General features: G+C 43.4%; 1 protein-coding gene across 2 annotated transcripts in view; it reads left to right on the top strand.

Annotated features, from left to right (window-relative positions):
- The window catches only part of ARIH1 (ariadne RBR E3 ubiquitin protein ligase 1), a 48,705-nt gene that overhangs the window by 15,416 nt on the left and 14,104 nt on the right, over positions 1–19,185 (top strand). The window contains exons 2-7 of one of the 2 annotated variants that reach the window (XM_052671595.1): positions 3,081–3,148; positions 10,018–10,162; positions 13,883–13,975; positions 14,344–14,399; positions 18,152–18,218; positions 18,802–18,908. In XM_052671595.1, the coding sequence (XP_052527555.1) occupies positions 3,081–3,148; positions 10,018–10,162; positions 13,883–13,975; positions 14,344–14,399; positions 18,152–18,218; positions 18,802–18,908 (536 nt within the window). The remainder of the gene's footprint in view (positions 1–3,080; positions 3,149–10,017; positions 10,163–13,882; positions 13,976–14,343; positions 14,400–18,151; positions 18,219–18,801; positions 18,909–19,185) is intronic. The other variant, XM_052671596.1, reaches the window with a different exon arrangement.

Below are 19,185 nucleotides of genomic sequence, written 5' to 3'. Positions count from 1 at the left end.
CGAATGGATCAAGCACTGCAAACTGTCATTCAGCAAACTACTCTGCTTGGAAATACTTTTAAACCGATGCGCTCGTAATCTTTGATTTATAATTCACTTAATGCCTTTGTGCATCCAGGTCCCTCCTTTCCCTTTGTGCCTTTCTTTAGGTGGCCAAAAAAATGGAACTCGACACTTGTGACCCAGCTCCTGAAATCCTGCTGAATCAAAGAATTTCATTTCAATTTGTGCTGCTTCTTGGGAGAAGTCCAGATGTGACTTCTGGACTTTGTAGCTTCCCTCTGTATCCAGTGTGCATCAGCGAGTCTAAGTATCGTAGGATAGATACAAATGGTGAGTGTTAATACCTCCCCAAGGAGTGGGAGGCGGAATCTGTTTGAAGCAGACTGGGACCTGGCTGCTTTGTGAGCCTAAACAAAACCCCAGCTGCAGCCTGCCTGTGTCTGACTGGGCAGAGCTCGGTGTTGTGGCTGCTGGATGTTGTGACAGCACGTCTCCGAGTGCCCGGAGGATTTCAACAAAATGGCTGCGCTCCTCAGCTCTCATTTCTATCAGGATATCAACAGGCTCGCTGCCCCGAGCTCCAGCCAGTTGTCCTCAGCTCAACGTGGAGAATTTAATAGATGCCTGTTGTAAATGAGATCTACTTCAGTTCTCATCAAACCATGTCTGAATGAAAACTGAGTGTCTGAATGCGTCTGCTTTCCCTTAGTTTCCCATCTGCTTCTGGCTGTTTCGTTCAGTCGTTATTTTATTTTTTGTTAAACAGAAGATGCTCTCTGTGAGAGCAGGCATCTCCCAGCACGGCAGTAATCCTGTCTGAGCAGTGCTGGGGCCTGCTCGTGGTTAATCCCTGTGTGAGCATGATCGTGTGTGCAGGTGGGGAGCTGTCTGGTCAGGATGGGAGGGAGCCTCTGTGTGTGTGACACCAGCATCCGCAGAATGCTGTGGCAATGCTTGCAGGTGTCCCAAGTGACTGCTGATGTCTCACGTGGTGCTGCTGCAGAGCTGTAACAGAACCAGTATCAAAGCAGGGGTTGAAACCCAGTTATTTTGGTGTTGCTCTAACCGTGGATGCAATGAGTGTGTCTTAGGACCCAGGTAAGGGACGTGGCTCCTCTGTGACTCTCATTGGGGTGGGTGCTGGGATTTATGTGATCCGGAGCTGCTCCCAAATAACTGAGAGAAGGATGTGTGTGCACGCAGTTAATGCTGAGCAGCTGTTACTGGCACTTCCCAGGTGTGCCTGGCCATGAATTAGGCCAATCCCTCATGCCAGAGCTTTTTGCATTTATCTGGGACTTGTATTATGCAAACCAAGCCTGTCATCGCTGCCTCCCTCTCCTTGGTCTTCCCTGCGTGATGCAGGCACGGATTAAATTCCTGCATGCAATATAACGAGGGCAGAGCAGTGTTAGTCCTCTGTATCAGTGAAACACTTCGTGAGGTTTTACATTTCAGATTGTGGATGGGCCAAGCAGCTATTTCTGGTAGGAACTTGTCGTGCTGCTGCTGTTTCTTTTTTTTTTTTTTTTATTCAGTTAACATTGAACAAATTGTGCTGTAGCTGCATGAAGCTGAAGCCCAGCAAGCCACTGAGAGCTCCTGATTTGTGTTGGATTTGTGATGCTTGATACTCACCGCGGATCAATTTATTTCCTTGCTAACAGCATAACTTACCATTCGGAACAAGGAAAACTTGTCTGTCTTCTCTTCTTCAAAAGAGAAAACCCAGACACTGCACCAGTCACCCCGTTAGCCTGCTAAGCAGTTAATAGGCAGTCCCCACTTGTAGCTTTGGAGTGTTGTGGGCGAGGGACTTGAATTACCAAGGTCCTTACAGCTGTGTACATCTGTGCAGGGCAGTACATCGAGCTCTGCTTCGAGGCGAGATGCGTCCTAGAGAAACGGAGATTCCTCAGAGCAGGAGTTGTGCTGGCGCTGGGTGTTCAAACCAGGGCCACTTACAGATCAACTTGCTGAAAAATGAATGTTCACCTTTCGTTACTTGGCTCTAGAAAGCGTGCATGTTCAAATGAGCTATTCTGAGTTTCTGAAGCTGCTTTGCTTCATGTGAGTTTTTTAGGCTGGAGGATTTTCTTATTTTGGCCTTAAACTGTACTGGTGTCGATGAGCATATGAACACACTGAAGAGGAAAAGGAGTGTGACTTATAGCAAAAACTGCAAGGCTAATTCTTTGTGCTCACGTTTTATCTCTGAGGCTCTGTTTCAGTGACTGTTGGTGTTGCTGCTGGAAAATGCTGTCATGCTGGTCCTGAGTTCCTTATTCCTGCCTGTCCCTTGTGCTCCTGCAGCTAGCTGTGTGGTCAGGCAGTAAAAGAGACTGGGGACAGATTAGAGGGGAAAAAAGTCAGTTATCAAGGTGGTAATTTGCAGTGTTGCAGCATAAAAAAAAAAGTTGCATTCCCGTGGGATGATGAGTGCAGGATGTGCAGATGTGTGGCTGAGGGTGGGACTGATGCTCGGGCTGGCAGAGCTGGCTTCTGGCAGCTTGAAGTTGTAGCTATAGCCTGCAGGTTCTGAAATCACATTGCTGTTTTGTGTCCTACTTTCCAGCAGCCTCAGAGTCTGCTGAAAATCTGCCCCGAGGCAAACTTCCATTTTGGTGTCAGATGGCAGAGGACGTGCAGCCAGTCCTGGGGTGCTCTGCTGCCTGCGCTGTGTGCGAGCAGCCCTCGCACTGAGCTGGAACGGCTTGGGTTTGGGGAATTAAGGCACAATTCTGGGGTGTAAGAGATGGCTTCTGTTGGGTTCCTAGGCTGGAAGGGAGAGGTGAAGTTGGAGGAAAAACTTGTGGACTTTATTTCTGGACCAATTGTCCTTTCTGCATTGTAGCAGCATCCTGGTTTTATGTTGTGTAAGCATATGGGGCATTGAGATGCTGGGCCTTTTCTGTCTGTCCAGACAAACTCTTTTTCCAGTGTATGCTAACGTAATTTGTGCAGACAATATGTTATCAAACGCATTGACATCCTTATTATTTAAAACTTCGCTTTGGATTTTCACAATGCCATTTTAACGTGCTAAAACAGTTATTCAATTTTCTTTTTTCTTTTAGAATCCAGCGACTATCACTCGAATACTGCTTAGCCATTTCAACTGGGATAAAGAGAAGCTGATGGAGAGGTAAGGCAGCCGCATCGCACGTTAATCCAGTAATAAATGTTTCGGCAAGCATGATGTGTAAACAGATGAATTGCACGGTGTGTGGCAGAAGAATCTCTTGTGTAAGCTGTAAATGTTTCCTCCTTTTGTAACTCTTAGTGGCTAGGTAACTCCTGGCTTTAATTCTAATAATGCCTGTTGGGCTTCAGAGAAGTTTCGGGAGTCAGTTGCCCCTTGGAAGAAGACTTACCTTGGTTTGATTACCTGCAGCCACTGGATTTTTGCACTTTGGACTAAAGCAAGCAGGAGCAAGTTCCTGTTATCTTGCAACTGTTTTGGGTTTGGATTTAGTTACTTTTTGTATGTCATCCTAGCATGTATGTTCCTGACTTGTTTATTCCTCAGTCTTGCCAAGACCAAATTCATCTTGATGATGAAGAGTGCTGGTGAAGTGCATCTGCCTTATCTTCACCTTTGCAGCCCCAGTTTTTTGGTTTTTTTTTTTGAATGGTGTGTATAAATAATGGCTGGAATGCTGTCTCCCTCTGAGCAGAGCAGTTTATGGCTGCTTCTCATCTTTGATGCCTAGCTCTTGGAGAGTGTTGCTGGTAAAAGTACTTTCTAGTTTGCTGGGTTGAACCCAGTTCAGTGGTAAAATTAACTTTTAGTTTTCATTGATTTTGTTGCACTGTTGCTGCTGTTGAGAAGATCCTAAGGGAGCTAGAGAAGTCTGCTTGCTTGTAGAAGCTGGGGAAAGAGGCTGGATCAGAAGGAAGGCTGCACAGTGACTTATGGGTGGTCTTTGTACCAAGTATTTGAGTGAGCACTGAAGGACTCTAGGATTTCGTTACTGCCATTTGCTTTACCCAGTGATCAGGGTAAGAGAGGGCAGGATGCCTTGCAGTCTGTAAAGCTGTGCAGAAGGAGTTGTAGTATTGCTGGTTGGTACCAACAGGAAGAGCAGGTCTGCAGCAGTCTGCTAGCTGGTGGTTCTGGAGCTGGAATGTTTTGTGACAGGGTGGATGGTGTGTTAACATTTTCAGGTAGTGCTGGGACATCTCTGATGTTTTGTTTGGCTTAGATTGTTTTTCTGAACTATGGTGGTTTTTTTTTTTTTTTTTTTTTTAAGCTTTTCAGTCTTTGCTTTATTTTTGTTTGATTGATGACCTTTATTAGGCAGTGCCTGGAAGTATATGAAAGCTTTGTGCTGTGGCTGAATATAGTCTCCTTGAGGATATTAAAATTGACTACAACTGTTAAACATTCAGATTTAGTTCCTTCTGTGTAACTTCCGTCTCTTCATTCTTTCTCTTTAAGGCTCTTGCACTGGTTCCTTTGGTTGGATAAGGTTTACTCTGGCTACCTCCCTCTCATTTGGAGATACCCCACAGAATTGTATCAAACCATCATTTGTGTATCCAGGAGAATTTTTTTTTTGTCCTTCTCACTGAAAGTTTGCTTTAAGCATTGATTTGAAAGCAAAACAAACTTGAAGGGGGTGTCAGCCACTCCAGTGGGAGGTATTATTGTTAAAAGAAAGCTTTTACAGGTTGCAGCCAAAATATAATTAAGCACGTGTAAATATTTACAAAGGTCCACAGGTAAACGTTTACTCTCTGTACACATTCATTAAAATACTTACCTTAATTCTATAGGATTACCCCTGTGAGAAACGTAATGTGTGGCCCTTGCTTATGCAGAACTGTTTCATGCTGCCCATAGTTCCAGTGCAGATACCCCCACTGGGTTAGAAGAACACAGCAGGGTTTTCTCTCTATAGCTATTGCTGCTTTCTGTCACTTCTTCATCAGACAGCTGTCACCAAGGCCATGGCAGCCCTCTGCTGACACCACGTTCAGCCAGCAGCAGCATGCTGACAGCTGGCTCTTGGTAGAGTGGGGAAGAAGATGTTGTAATCACTGCAGCGTTGGGGTAGGAGGCAGGAGATCACTTGGACAGGCAGGAAGCAAAACAGTCAGTGTGAAAGGGTGATGGAGCTGGAAGTGAAGTCATGAGCTGGCTACAGATGGTGACTCTTCTTTTAAGCACTTGAGCTCTTAGAAATTTGGCCTCTTTCGCTCCTAATAACCATTAGGAAAGCTTCCCAGGAAGTTCCTGTTGTTGCCTGCTGTTTGGATGGGTTTACTGCTTGCTCAGATATAATGTTTGGGTGCAGGTTCAGGTATTTGATAGCACACCAAGCCTGAGCTTGAGCTAAGTTGTTTAATGGTGTGTAGGGAGAGCTAGCCAGCATCTCTTTTGCCCTGGTTCATCGTGAATCAGCAGGACCTGGCAGGCAGCTGTATCACTCTTCGCCTGTAGCAGAGCAGATAAACTAAGTGGCTTCTTTTTTTAAAGTGCTGCGTGTTATTTACTAGGGCTCATGAGATGAGCATTTCCATATTTTAAAACATGAAAACCTCTGTGTTGCTTTGTTGTTGCATACAGTTCTTAATAAGCAGGTTACTGCTGTCTGTGACAGCTTTATCATGAAATAATTGCATGGAGTTACTAAAGGAGCAGGTGTGTTACAGGTATTTATTCCACTTGCAGTGAAGTAATAGCCACAGCTGAAACTCTGCCTTATCTGCTGATGAAGTACTAATTATTTGACTGGGTCTGAAAGCCAGATTGGTGTTTTGGAGTGGGATAGTCTGAAGGATGTAGAAGTGGGCAGTGCAGGAAATGCTCCAGTTCCTGACGTCCTACACGTGTCTTGGGAACAGAGATGTTAAGTTGTTTTGAGGAGAATTAATTCAGCATATAGCCAGTGCCTGATTTGTTGCTGGAGGTACAGAGACGCTGAAGTCCAGCACAGGTGCTTCTCTGTGTGGCTGTGTCTCTGCACTGATCTTAACTTGGTGGCTTGGCTGCTAGCTCTGGTTGCCTCTCCTTACTTCTGTGTCCTGTCTGTAGGTCTGCCTGTCTCCTTTCCTTGGGGCATGCAGGTGCTTAAGGCAATTCAGCAGGACTGAGCAGGTTAAAAACAACAAAGTAAAATACTGTTCATGGCCAGGTATTTGATATGAAGGTACACTGATGCTGTGATATTTACAATGCCCTTTCACTAATAAATAGCCTCAATAGTGTACCAGAAGCTTTTTTTTTTTTTTTTTAAATGGAGAGGGTTTTCATGTTAAGTATTCCCTTGGGTGTAATTGTTATTATGCAGTTACCAACAGCAGTGTCTTGGTTTTGGTAATCTATGAAGAGATTATAGAAGAACTTCAAAAGTGTTTTCACTTATATGGCTGTTCAGTGCAAAACAGCAGAGAAAGCAACTCCATCTGTTATGAAATAAATGAACTTCATTAGCTGGTTGTATTAGTTTATCATCAGCTCTATTGAGCAAAATCTGATGTTGAACAGGCCGCAATGGTTCTTGAATGCCATTAGTGCTAGAATTACTGGATTTCGTTTGTGCGGAGAGAAGAAGAGCATAAGGGATTTAATTGCTGGGCCTGTGTGAATAAATACTAATGTCAGAAGGAGGGAAGAGGTGCTGTTGCCCTCCTCCAGGCTGAGAAGGAGGACCGAGTTATGAAGAAGCAGCCCTTTAATAGCCAGGGCTTAGGGATGGTGCCAGAACCAGAGAGAATCAGACTTTGGGGTGGAGGAAAGCTCTGCAGTGAGGATAAGGCACAAAGCAAATCTTCCAGTTTCCATTTGGAAATGATTGTTGTCACGTGGCCCACACCAATCTGGTGGGGTAGGAAAGGAGATGAGCATGTGTGCAGGCCAAGCAGGTGTCAGGGCATCCAGGTGAGTAGGAGAGGAGCAATGGGTGAAGGGCTGGTATAACCTGGAGCTTTCAAGAAGGAAAGATGGGAATTTAAAGGCTCTTTCTCTAGGAGGGATAATGGCATGGATGAAATCAAATAGGAAGGCATATGTTATGGATACAGGACTTTGAGTCTGTGCAGAAATACTTTGCTCAAGAGAGGAGTCGCAGAGCAAATGGAACCTGTTAATAAGTCCCTTACTGGTTAATTGGGGGATGAATGTTTGTTAAACTTAACAAGTGTCTTGTCACAGATCTGTTCAGAGCATTCAGTTCCAAGGAAAATCCAGATGTCGCACAGGAGAAAAACAGCTGGGAGGCGTCCTAGCAATGGAAGTTGTACCAAGAGTCACAACAGGTCTCATCAAAAGAGACGGAGGAGACTGTGGAGTTTCTAGTAGATGGAAAATGTAGCTGCTAGCAAGGAGCTCTTGAGAAGGACAGGCATCCTAAAGGATGCAATTGGTGGATATCTGCAGGAGGAACACAGGTGAAATTGTATGAGATTGCTGTGAAATCTTGTTGGAGCTGCATTTGTTTTCTCATCTTTGATTTGAGAAGGATGAATGGAGATTGAAAGCAGCAGAGAAGCTCTGCTGGGACAGTCAAGCAGAGGAAGAGTGTTATGTGAGGAGCAGACTGCAGTGCTGGCAAGGCTGCCACAGCTACCAAATACAAAATGGTCTTGAGGAAGAACACAGGGCAGTGGGAACCTGCTCAGATGTTTGGTCTGTGCTTAAACACTTAAACAAGTGGAGAAAAAGGTGTGGTAATAGAAATTGAGTCATTCTTAGCCATGGAAGGAACTGGAATAATCTATGGGTAGGGTTGAGAGTGTTGACACAAGGAGTGGTGGAGTGGTTGGAAGACTGCTGGACTTTACTCTGGAGTTCCCATTTCAGTTGTGTGTGCTTAGGGAACCCCAGGTTTTTCCTAGGCATTGTATAGAATTCACATTTTCTTGCTGCATGATGACAGTCAGAGACAAATAGTTGCAGAAATGACTTGCTGAAAGCATCCTGGCACAATGAAGAGAGCAAATGCATTAGAAGAAAACAGCTTGGAGGAGGAGGAGGACCCAGTACCCCATTTCCCTTCAATGTGGGTATGGTTTGCACAGTTTCAAAGAGCAGAGCAAACGCTATGCAAAGTAGCAATGCAGCAGTTCTGAGGGCAAAACTAAGCCTTTTTTTATTATCTCTGTGTGGTTTCTTACTCCTTTGTGTGGCTGTGCTGAGTTTCTCAGCTGCCTCATTTGTTTCCTGGGGAAGTGTAGGAGAGACCAGGTGCTTCTGAGGTGGAAATATGGGCTATGGATCAAGTACCAAAATGTAAGCACCTGAATGTTTAGCAGTGCATCAGTGCTTGAAAATGTTTAAATTGGATACAGGATTTATGCACGTAACCTGAGTTAGCTCTACTGCTAGCCTTGAGCCCAGTGAAATGGTGAGCTCCTCTCTGTTCTTGGGAAACTACTGAAAGGCCAGGAAGAAGATGGGTGTTGAGAGTTGGCTGCTGATGGTATTTGGAGGGGGGAGGGAGTTCCAGGTGAAAAAAACAGCTGCTGGTGTCATGGCTCCAAAGCTTTTGCAGATTTTGTGAGTGGAGATCTACCTAATGACAGTGGCCGAGCCAAGTTCCCGTTTGTGGAGATGTCCTTGAAAGCAGCCCACAATTACAGATATCCCTGGTATTTCCATGAGCGTTGAGCCAACCATAAATGCCAGCAGTAAGGTTGCATCATGGGATTTGTCTTGAAACTTTTCTTTGCAAACATAGCATCTAACCTCCTGCTCTTTTCAAATGTAGGATGTCCTGTGCTGCTTGTGCTGCATACAAGAACAATTTGAATGCTGGAAGCATTTTGTGGAGTTCAATATTAATCTGTGACTTCAGCAAACAGGCGTATAACAGAACTGCACTGAATTCACTTGCTGAAGTTTTCTAGATATAAATAATCCTGAAGGCAAGCCAAATACCTTGGTTAAGCTAAATCCCTCAGCAAACACCAAAGAGCAGTGGCAACCCTCGTGTGCTTCCAGAATACACCAATACCTTCAAAATTCAGTGTCATGAAAATTGAGATGTAAAGTATGTGAACTGCATTAAGAAATGTATGAAGCAGCTGTGAACCATTTTCTGTGGTGCACTGACTCACGACGTAATGATCTGCAGGGCACTGCAATTGGATGGTTTGGCAGAAATGCCAAAATTCCATGTTTATTTGTAGCGAGGATGGAGTCCTAGGATTCAGGTGGTATTTCCTGAGTGCTCTTTGGTGACAGATAGAAGATAGGAGCAAGAAGAGTTAAGAAAATGTCTGAAGTAGATGCTGCTTCATATCGATGTAACTTGCTGGTGATGGAAAAAGGGAGTGGAATGGCTTGTATACTGATGATGGAAAGGAGATGTACATGGAGGCAAGGTTAGCTGGTTAATTGTCAGATCTCATTGGTTCTTTCTAAGTGCTGCAGGCAGAAAGATGCAGTGCCTTGATATTGGGAAGAGGTTGGCATACCTGCTCGTGGTTCTTTCCAGTCTGACCCTCCTCAGGACCTCTTTAAGGCGCTGAATATATACTAAACGCACTGAGGAAAATGCAAAGTGCAGGAGCTAGGAATGAGCCAATCGGTGGGTGATAACTGATGGCTGATCTCTGCCTCCTCTTTATTATTGTCTTGATTAGAATGTTAGCCAAAGAACTTAAGTCAAAAAGAGAATTGAAGCTGAGAATCAAACCTGTGCTTTGGGAAGGTGTCTTGATGCCTGGGAGGTGAAGTGAGGTGTTCTTGTTGTAGTTTGCTGCCCTGGGGCTTCCATACACGCTGGTCTCTTGGAGAATTGTGTGTTATCTGAAATGCAGTTGAAGGGCTGGACGTACCTGAGGAGCGTGCAGTCCAAGCCCCAGTCTCTGAATCCATGTTTGTGGTATTCACTCCTGTAGTCAGGAAAGCAGTTTGTTAACAAAGAGCCTGCTGAAAGTAGTTGGTATGCTGTATTTGTGTGGGGTTTTTTTTCTTGAAGTATTGAAGCAACTTTGTGTGTTTAACTGCAGCATTTAAAAAACAAGTTCAAGGAAAGTAGTTAAACTCTCTCCTGTGTTCTGCAGGTACTTTGATGGCAACTTGGAGAAGCTCTTTGCGGAGTGTCATGTAATCAATCCGAGTAAAAAGTCTCGAACGCGCCAGATGAACACAAGGTCATCAGCTCAGGATATGCCTTGTCAGATCTGCTATCTGAACTACCCAAACTCGGTGAGTGTCAGCATCCAGAGCGCTGGTTGGCTGCTAACTCTCCTGACTTTGCTATCTGAAACTTCACGTTTTGGCAGTTCTGTAAGGACTTAACCAACAGCATTTGAAAAAAGCCTTAAAAAAACCAAACAAACAAACACAAAAAAACTAGAAAACAAGCTTTCATTTTTTGATTGAGCTTTATCTCTAGTTTAAGCCTAGAAAGCACCATTCAAGGTTGTCTCTTAATACAATAAACAGTGTCTTGTGGTCTGTGTAGTACAGTAGGGACCATGGAATGATGGATGCTTTATGCATTGTCTTAGTTCTTACTATGTGCCTCAACAGACTTTTTTTTTTTTAAAGTAACTTCAAGAAGTAGTGGTTAAGATGGAGTGGTGTTGTACTTCAGTGTTTTCTGCAAAAACCTTGGAGGATGCTGGGCTCTGGGCAGTGGGGTGGTAAAGTTATTCAGGAAAAGGCAAGTAATGGATCAAGTGATTTTTGAAAAGGTCCGATAGCAATTGAGACATGTAAATAAATGACAGATGAAAGGGGAAAAAGTAGAAAGCCTGACAGGCAGAGGGATTTATTTAAATAGAATGCCAGGAAAGGAAATGGCTTCAAAAAGAAGTAAATAATAATGTAAAGTAGGCAAGCTACAGCATTCAGCATAAAACCAGGTGAGTCTAGGAATAAAATGAAGCTGTGCACTTCAGAGGATGCAGTCAGTGGTATTTATGTCCAGTTCTTTGTTGTGCTACTGCACTACTTCTGTAATGGGAGAAGATTAGGGTAGAAGTACTTGTGGGAGCCCTAATTCAGTCTTTCAGTTTATGGTAAGATTGATGAGAGCACTTATTCTTTAGCTATTTGCAAACACTAAATATTCCAATAGCACTGTTCAGTGATCCAGGGTTCTACTGTGTTTTGCACAGGCAAGCAACTTGCAGTTGGCTTCTCTGGGGTGGGAAATTCAGGAAGAATAGAAGTGGAAAAGTGAGAGTCTGTCAGTGGTTTTGCCCAAAGGCAGAGTGCTGACGTAAATCAGGAGTTCTTCCTTCATGGGATCTTGCCATTCCTGGTGGAGCTGTTTTGGCTCCCTGAAGTACCATAGCATTTACCTGACCTTTAAAGAATGAAACAGCCCTTTCCTAAGACTTCCACTCCTGCTCAGGGAGTGTTTTAACTTGCTTTTCAGCAGCAATGGAAACCATGATGAGCTTTGGGTAGCCTGGAGTCGAGTGCTCTTGCTGTCATGGGCTTACTTGTGAGCCTTTTCCTCACTCAGGAGTGAGCAGAGCAAAACTCAGTTTGAGGCAGAAGTAATGCTCAGTGCTAAGATTGCTATTGGGCCAGTGACCACAAGGCTTTGTGTGTCTCTTCTTAAGCCATGTGTGCTTATGATTTCCTTTAGAGAATATTTGCAAAGGAGGACCGTGGCTTGCTTTGTATGAAGTGCTTTTAAAAAGAAAGATGTGTTTGAGAAGTTGTTCTATCCCTCTACCTCTCTAACTCCTATGTAATCACTTTTCCATGTTAGATAGTGAGGAAATAGCCATTCCATAGCCACTTAGGCTATGGAACATCTTTGAAAACAGGGCAAGGGGCAAAACAGCGAGAGACTTCCTCCCCAAATGTCCATCACAGGGAAAGGTCCCTTCGAATTTAGGTTTTATTCCTTAATGAATTGCTTGCCTTCTTATTGCTTACCTTCTTTTTAGTGTAATTGTGCCCAGCACTTGCAACTGACTCTTTTAACTTTATGCTGCCTGAGAAGCTGCTGGAGAGAACTGCTCAGAGCACACCAACACTTCTTGTTTTTGTAGTTCCAGTCGCATGTAAAAATAGCACTGGCCCAGTTATGAGAAGAGCAGCTCTTAACTGGAGCAGTAAGGCATTGCAAGGGAGCAGGGTTTCTCTACATTGTTAGTGTTGATTAACTTGGGGTAGAGTTGGGGGAAACCTCTTGGTCTGCCTTATCCAGAAACTGGAGTGTACAGGGAAATCAATGCTTACAGTTTCTGTAAAAGGCTGTAGTGTCTCTGTGTCACAGGAGACCAAATTCCATTTGGTTCAAGTCTGTTTTGAAGCTGTTTTAGTCCATAGGATAAGTGAGATATCTAACCTAAAATCTCAGCTTTAAATTCTCTGCTTTGGTCAGCTTTAACTCATTGTTTGTCCCCAGAAAGAGCTGTGCTTTTCCTGAGAGCACCTTTCAGCCCATGGAAAGCTGAGAGTTGCACCTGTTAAGAAATTTCACACTGCAAGGCTCTTAGAGTGCAAGATTCTTGAATATTGACCCTGCTGTGTGCCTTTGCAGGCGATGCTAGTCTGCTTTTTGAAATGTATAAAAGGGCAAATACACCTCTGGCATCTCATCCTTCAGATCCCATGAGAGTAGGGCTGGGTCCTTCAGTCTTTTTGCTTGTTCCCTTGACATCTGCAGTCAGCTTAGCCAAAAATAATTGGGAACTCCCTCAAAATAAAGAAATGAGTTAGAAGATGCTCCAAATTCCTTGCAGCTTGGGAGGAGGTGTGGTGGCTGCCTTTTGTGCAAGCACTTAGCAAATCTTTTTGCTGCCTGAAATAATACAAAGAGTCTCAACTGAAGGTAAGCCGTTCTGGAGCACTCCCTGTATGTGCTTGCTGCAGGAGTATTGAAGTTTGCTAAGGATGATCTTAGTCCTTCAGATGGATTCTTCTCTCCTTAACAATCAACATCCTGCTGCTGTTTGAGGCCCTTCTGTGGAGAATGCCAGGTCTCTTCTAATTTATGGAGATTTATGCAAGATGATGGCATCTTGGGGTGGAGCTCTTGTTTTAAGTGAGAGTAAAACGGTGTGTAAAGCTGAGCTGTGCTGTAAGTACTGTAAGGTAGTTTGTCTCTGCTCCTGGCTCTCAGTGTGAAATAAATTTCAAGAAGATCATAGAGAAGTCACTTATTTCACTCTTTCGACAGCAGCATTTTCTTCCCCACCCCTTTGTGTAACTGTTCAGCCCCAGATGCTATCTTGGCATACTCTGTGTAGGTGATCCATTCACAGGTGAAGTTGTCCTGGTTGCTGTTCCCAGCAGCTGATCATTATTGAATTTTATTTAGTAATTTTCATCTGCCACTTAGCATCCTCATCTGATGAGCATCTGAGTTTCAGAGGGAAGCCTAGCAAGCAAGTTGGCAAACTTTGTGTGTGCATTAAAATGGAAGTGTACACACTTGTATTTCTATTGCTCAATGCTCTCTGATCTCCTCTCACAACCTGTACAGAGGGAGCTCAATTTGTGCTTGTGCATAGCAGGTATGTGTGTTATGGGAACTATGGGCAGCACCCGTGTGTGGTAGCAAGCCATGTGGACCAAGAGGAGGAAAAAGGACTTGGTGTTATCATGTAACTGCCACCTGTTTGGTGGTGCTGCCTTTGTTTTGTTATTTTCCAAGAGTAAGATGAGGGGAGAGCCATTTTAAGATGAGGATCCATTCAAATGGGCAGACAGGATGGAAACATCAGCCACACCTTTCCTTGCTGCTAGGGCTGGGGATTCAAAGTCTGACTTTGAAAGCGTGTCTAGAGCTGTGTTAGCAGTGTTGTGAGGTGGTGATGATACAAATAAGGAGCAGAGGCTCAGATTTGGTTTGGGGATGAGCGATGCAGTCAACTGCGCAACACTGAGAAAGGTGAAATGATGCAGTGAATTTGTGGGATAAAATAACCTGATATGTTGTGTTCTCTGTCATTGCAGTACTTTACTGGCCTAGAGTGTGGACACAAGTTCTGTATGCAGTGCTGGAGTGAATATTTAACTACCAAAATAATGGAGGAAGGCATGGGACAGGTAAAATGTCAACTTGTACCCCATGTCTTCAGAAAATTCTGGGTATGGGGAAGGAAGGGGAAGGTTCTTCACTAAAGATTAAAAACAAACAAAAACAAGTAACAGAAAACCCAGAAGACAGCAGTGACAAAACCCTCATACGTGAGAACTTGGAGAGTTACAAACTGAGAGGCTGAGGGAGCTGCATGCATCTTTGCTGTGAGTGGGAGGAACCATGCTGTGCACAGCGGAACATCTGGGATGTGATGGTTAAGCCACTCGACTGTCTTTGTTATGGATTGTAGTGAAGTCTGTTGCCTTGAAATTCTTTGTGATACCAAAATAAAATAAGCAGTGTTCCTTTTATGATCTTTGTTTCTTTTTTCCAGACCATTTCATGCCCTGCTCATGGCTGTGATATCTTAGTTGATGATAACACAGTTATGTAAGTATTGAGAGTTGCTACTTCTTGGCTTTGCTCTCTTTTTTCATTTTGCTATTAACGTGCTATTCAGATGTTATGAAGAGCATATAAAAAGCTGTGCAGAACTTTAATGTGCCGGTGAGGTTGGTGCTGAAGTGTCTGTTTCGATACTAAACATTTTTTGACTTGTCTAGGTCTGAAAACTCCATGCCACAGAACATGAAGGAAGGACTTCTTGACCACTTTGGTCATTAAGACAGTAGGATAGACATGAGGAAGTCTTTCCAAACCCTGTTTAACTGCTCTGTGTATTTAGTTTCCTTCAGTTTATGTAGCAATTTGACTTCTCACCTGGTCAACTTGCTGGTTCACTGCTTCCTATACCTACAGTTGGTATGTGAGTCAGAGGAAGTTGGTCCTGTGTGCTGTGCGATGCAGGGGATGTTTTATGCCTTCTGATAGAGAGAAGTTGACCCTCAGACATAAGATTTGATTAAAGGGGTATGTCAGACTGTGTCACTTGGCTCATTAACTTGTCTGGCTGAAGGATGACTGCTCACACACAGCGAAGCAATGAATTCCTTGAGCTTCTTTCTCTTTTATATTGAATGATGTTATTGCATGAGTAATATCCTTCATAATACTGAGCCTTGATTAAGTTCATTTTAATTCTTCATGCTAAAAGGCATCTAAACAGGAGCTCATTTTTTCTTACCTTACTCCTTCCTTCCTGAAGTCTGACTCACTCATTGATACTAATTTGCTGTTTTTTCTGTCAGTTGCTCTCAGACTGGTGGCTTCCCATCTCCCTCTGCTAGCAGCTCTGTTACTCATAGTGTGTAGGCTGCAGAGAAGCGAACGAGCTGAAATGCTCTCGTGTGCTGTCGAGGGGTGCTTTGTGGAGTTCAGATAGTGGAAGCTAAACTTAAGTTGTCAACTCATGATTGAGATTTTTGTTTACTGGAGTCTGAACCCAACTTGCGGTGTAGTGCATTCACAGTGGGAAATTTCTCGAGGGTGTTCTTGGTTAGAACAGTTTGTGAGTAAGATGTGTTGTGTATCTCTTCACATAGGCAGCTGAAGGTGTTGGAATTGGTGGAGACGGTGGGTGGTGGCAGTAGCAGGATGGAAGAGGAGGAGAGCAGCTCTGGCTTTGCCGCTGTGTGATATTTAACAGTAGGTCTGATGAGCCCTGTGATTTGCTTCATGGTTTCTGTAGTAGAAAGAACCACAACCACGTGCTGTGGGATTCTCTCACCTAGAAACAGGAGGGGCTTCTGATAAGGGAACGACGCTTGTTCACTACAGAGAACAGATTTTCCTGATCTAAATGGAACTTGATATGGAGGTGAAAGCCTACTTGTCCCTGGTCTTATGGGGACTCCTGGGATTCCTGGGGGAAGGAAGGTGCATCTTCTGTAAAATCCTCATGTTCCGGCTGAAAACAGAAGATGATAATCTGCAGCAATTCTAGTAAATGGCAGGAACAAAGACATAAGTAATACCATCTGGAATCTTCACCCTCCCCTCCAATGTGCTTTTCTCTTTTTAGTTCTTACTCTTTTGTAAAACCTCCAGCTCTAAGCTTTAGAAGCCAAAGAGCAGTGTGTACTGTCGAGGGAGACATTAGAGCTTCCTTATCTATCACATAGGTTAGATAGGCCAAATTATTCATTTATTCCTTTCTCTGTACTCCGTCTCATCAGAGCAGTACACATGCAAACTGCATTCAAGTATACAAGTCCAAGCTGAGCAATCCAGATGACTCGCCCTGATTTGTGAGTTCTCAGCTAGCAGATTGTTTGTCGGTCTTCCTCCTGCTCCTGTTCTTGCTGAGCTGAAGCAGGGAGGCTTAGAAAGGGCCCCTTTCAGCTCTTTGGAGATCTTTAGACTAGCTGAAGGTAATCTGCTTCTAGCTCTTCTTCACCCTTGCTAAAGGTGCTGGTAATTGCTTTAAATTCACATGTAAAGTTTACTTTTACTTTTATACCTTGGCTCCTGGAAGAATGGACCCGAAGGGTGGTTTGTGGGCGTTGGGAATGGGTTTCATCTCTTAATTTGTCATCTTTGTTTCATTATTTGTGGGGAGAAAAAAACCCAATAGTACTCATCAGAGCCAAACGTAGAGCAGGTGAGGGTGTTGACACAGACAGGTCTAGGGAGGTAAGCAGAGGCAGTGGGTTGTGTGCTGCATGTGCTGCATGTGCTGCATGTGCTGCATGTGCTGCATGTGCTGCATGTGCTGCATGTGCTGCATGTGCTGCATGTGCTGCATGTGCTGCATGTGCTGCATGTGCTGCATGTGCTGCATGTGCTGCATGTGCTGCATGTGCTGCATGTGCTGCATGTGCTGCATGTGCTGCATGTGCTGCATGTGCTGCATGTGCTGCATGTGCTGCATGTGCTGCATGTGCTGCATGTGCTGCATGTGCTGCATGTGCTGCATGTGCTGCATGTGCTGCATGTGCTCCATGTGCTCCATGTGCTCCATGTGCTCCGGCCAGGTGTGGCTTTACTCCTCACGCTCCGGTTCCTCTTGCGTACATTAAATGTCTCTGATAAAACTTACTGCATTTTTTTAATGCTTTAGAAGTTTATGTATAGAGTAAGAAAGCGAGTCTTGGAATTCACGTGGCATGTTAAAATTCAGGTTTTTTTTCCCTTATTTTTGCTCTGAGATTGCAGACTTATCACAGAGAAGGGCCTGATGAGATGCTTTGTCAGTCGGTTTGTTTTTATTTTAGCACTGGGAATTTGGCTGTCACGTGCTGTGTTTATGTAATAACTGGCATGTCGTTTGTCAAGGAGCTCCTCGACTGCTCAGGGCCAGGGTTTATGCAACATCCCAAGGTCACGTGCTTTCTTTGGTGCACGTTGGCATGATAACATGCAGGAGCACACTTGATTGTGGCTGCACCCCGAATTGGTGAATTAATTGCAGTATTTATGCAGTGTGGTTCTATCAAGCTGAACTCTGGGTTAACTTAAAACAAATACCACAAAGTGCATCCAGCTTTATGTTGTGAGGCTTTGTAAATGCGGATGTTTCTTTCATAACTTTAAAATGTATGTAGTGGTCTTCAGGAATATATAATGAAAGAACTTACAAGATATATAGCATGGATAGTCTGCAAATACCTGCTGGGTCCGTGTGGCCAGGACAGGAGTGGTCACCGTGCTCTTAAAGGATTCTTGTCTGTCTAGTTTTCTTTGCCCTCTTCCTTCTGAGCTGACCTAAAGTTGATGTGTATACACCCTCTGTGATGTTGAATTTAAATCAGTTTTGAATGTAAATTGACTTTGGGATTTCTTGTGAATACAACAGAATTACAGCCACATTGATTTTAAAACTGAAATGGTAGCATTCCTGTGAATCCCAGGTAATGTTGGATCTATGAGAGTCAATGCAGCACTTCTTCTGAAGACTTGCCAAGGAGTTTGACACAAAGTATGGCTGTTCTGTGTGGATGAGCTGGTGAAGCTGTTTGCTCTGGTTCTTGGTCTGTCAAACTGTTTTTTGAATGAAGATCACCCTCACTCTTTAGACAGTATTTCTCTTGGACTATGTGAGCTTTCTGTGTGATCTTGTAATTAATATTAGAAGTTAAATATGATACCTTTCAATTTCATAGTAAGAATAAATAGCAAATACAAAAAAGAAACCTGCAAGCACGGAAGGAAGAATCAAAATCATTTGTCTTGACTTTCTGGTTATGTAGAGAAGAAAGGAGTTTTCTACTACAAGAATATATTTGTTTTTTCCTTTTCTGCAGGCGTCTGATCACAGATTCGAAAGTGAAATTAAAGTACCAGCATTTAATAACAAATAGTTTTGTAGAGGTGAGTTTTGATTTGATTTGATTTGATTTGAAATTTGTGATGGCTTCTGGAGTGTTTTTTCTCTGTATCTCTGTATTGAACCAGAATGAGGCTTCTTTATAACTGTAGAGCGGGTTTTCTTTTGTGTGGTCTCTAATCAGATGTAATACAAATCAAAGGCTTTTCAGGGCTTGTTTCTTAGCCGAGTTAGTTACAGCTGTAGTTGTAGGAAAATAGTCAAGAAAATCTGTAGGACTGCAGAGGTGTTATGTAAAAATACAGTAAATATCTGTAGATAAGAGATGACAAGAGCTATTCAGCGTTTATTTTCTTAGAAGCACTTAATGTTTATGGTTATTGAATGCTACCTAAGATGCTTCAGACTGAAAATCATGAAACACCATTCTATAAAGAATAACGTGCCTTAAACATTTGTCATGTGAAGTACAGCAGTAAAATGTCTTTTAGCAAACTACTGCTAGTTTCACTGCTCCCAAAGCACCGTTCTGAGTTTATTCTGATTTTGAAGACTTACCTCTGTCCCTGTTTCCTGGTTGTATGTGTTCTAATCCACTCTATAATGTTCTTTCTCTTTATTTCATAGTGTAATCGGCTGTTAAAATGGTGTCCTGCCCCAGACTGCCACCATGTTGTTAAAGTCCAATATCCTGATGCTAAACCTGTTCGATGCAAATGTGGACGTCAGTTCTGGTGAGAGCAATAAAGCAAAAGAAGCCAAGGTCGCCTTTTACTTAACATGTTGAAAGTGTTAATAAAATGAAATAATGGAAGCTGATACAAGTTAATAATTAGTGAACTCAAGTGTCTTTCCCAAGCGAGATCCTTTTGTTCACCTTCTTTGTTTATAAGATAGCTAATTTACTTTGCAAGGTTACCTGAGTTGCTAGAAGGAAAATAAATCCCTGTCGAATCTAATATTAATACCCAGACTGACGAATGCAATGTATATCCAATTATGGAGTTATGG

The sequence above is a fragment of the Tympanuchus pallidicinctus genome, unplaced genomic scaffold (assembly GCF_026119805.1).
Source record: "Tympanuchus pallidicinctus isolate F22 unplaced genomic scaffold, pur_lepc_1.0 scaffold12, whole genome shotgun sequence".
Classification (NCBI taxonomy): domain Eukaryota; kingdom Metazoa; phylum Chordata; class Aves; order Galliformes; family Phasianidae; genus Tympanuchus; species Tympanuchus pallidicinctus.
Note: the sequence above shows the minus strand (reverse complement) of the source record. Positions and strands in the feature narration are given on the sequence as shown.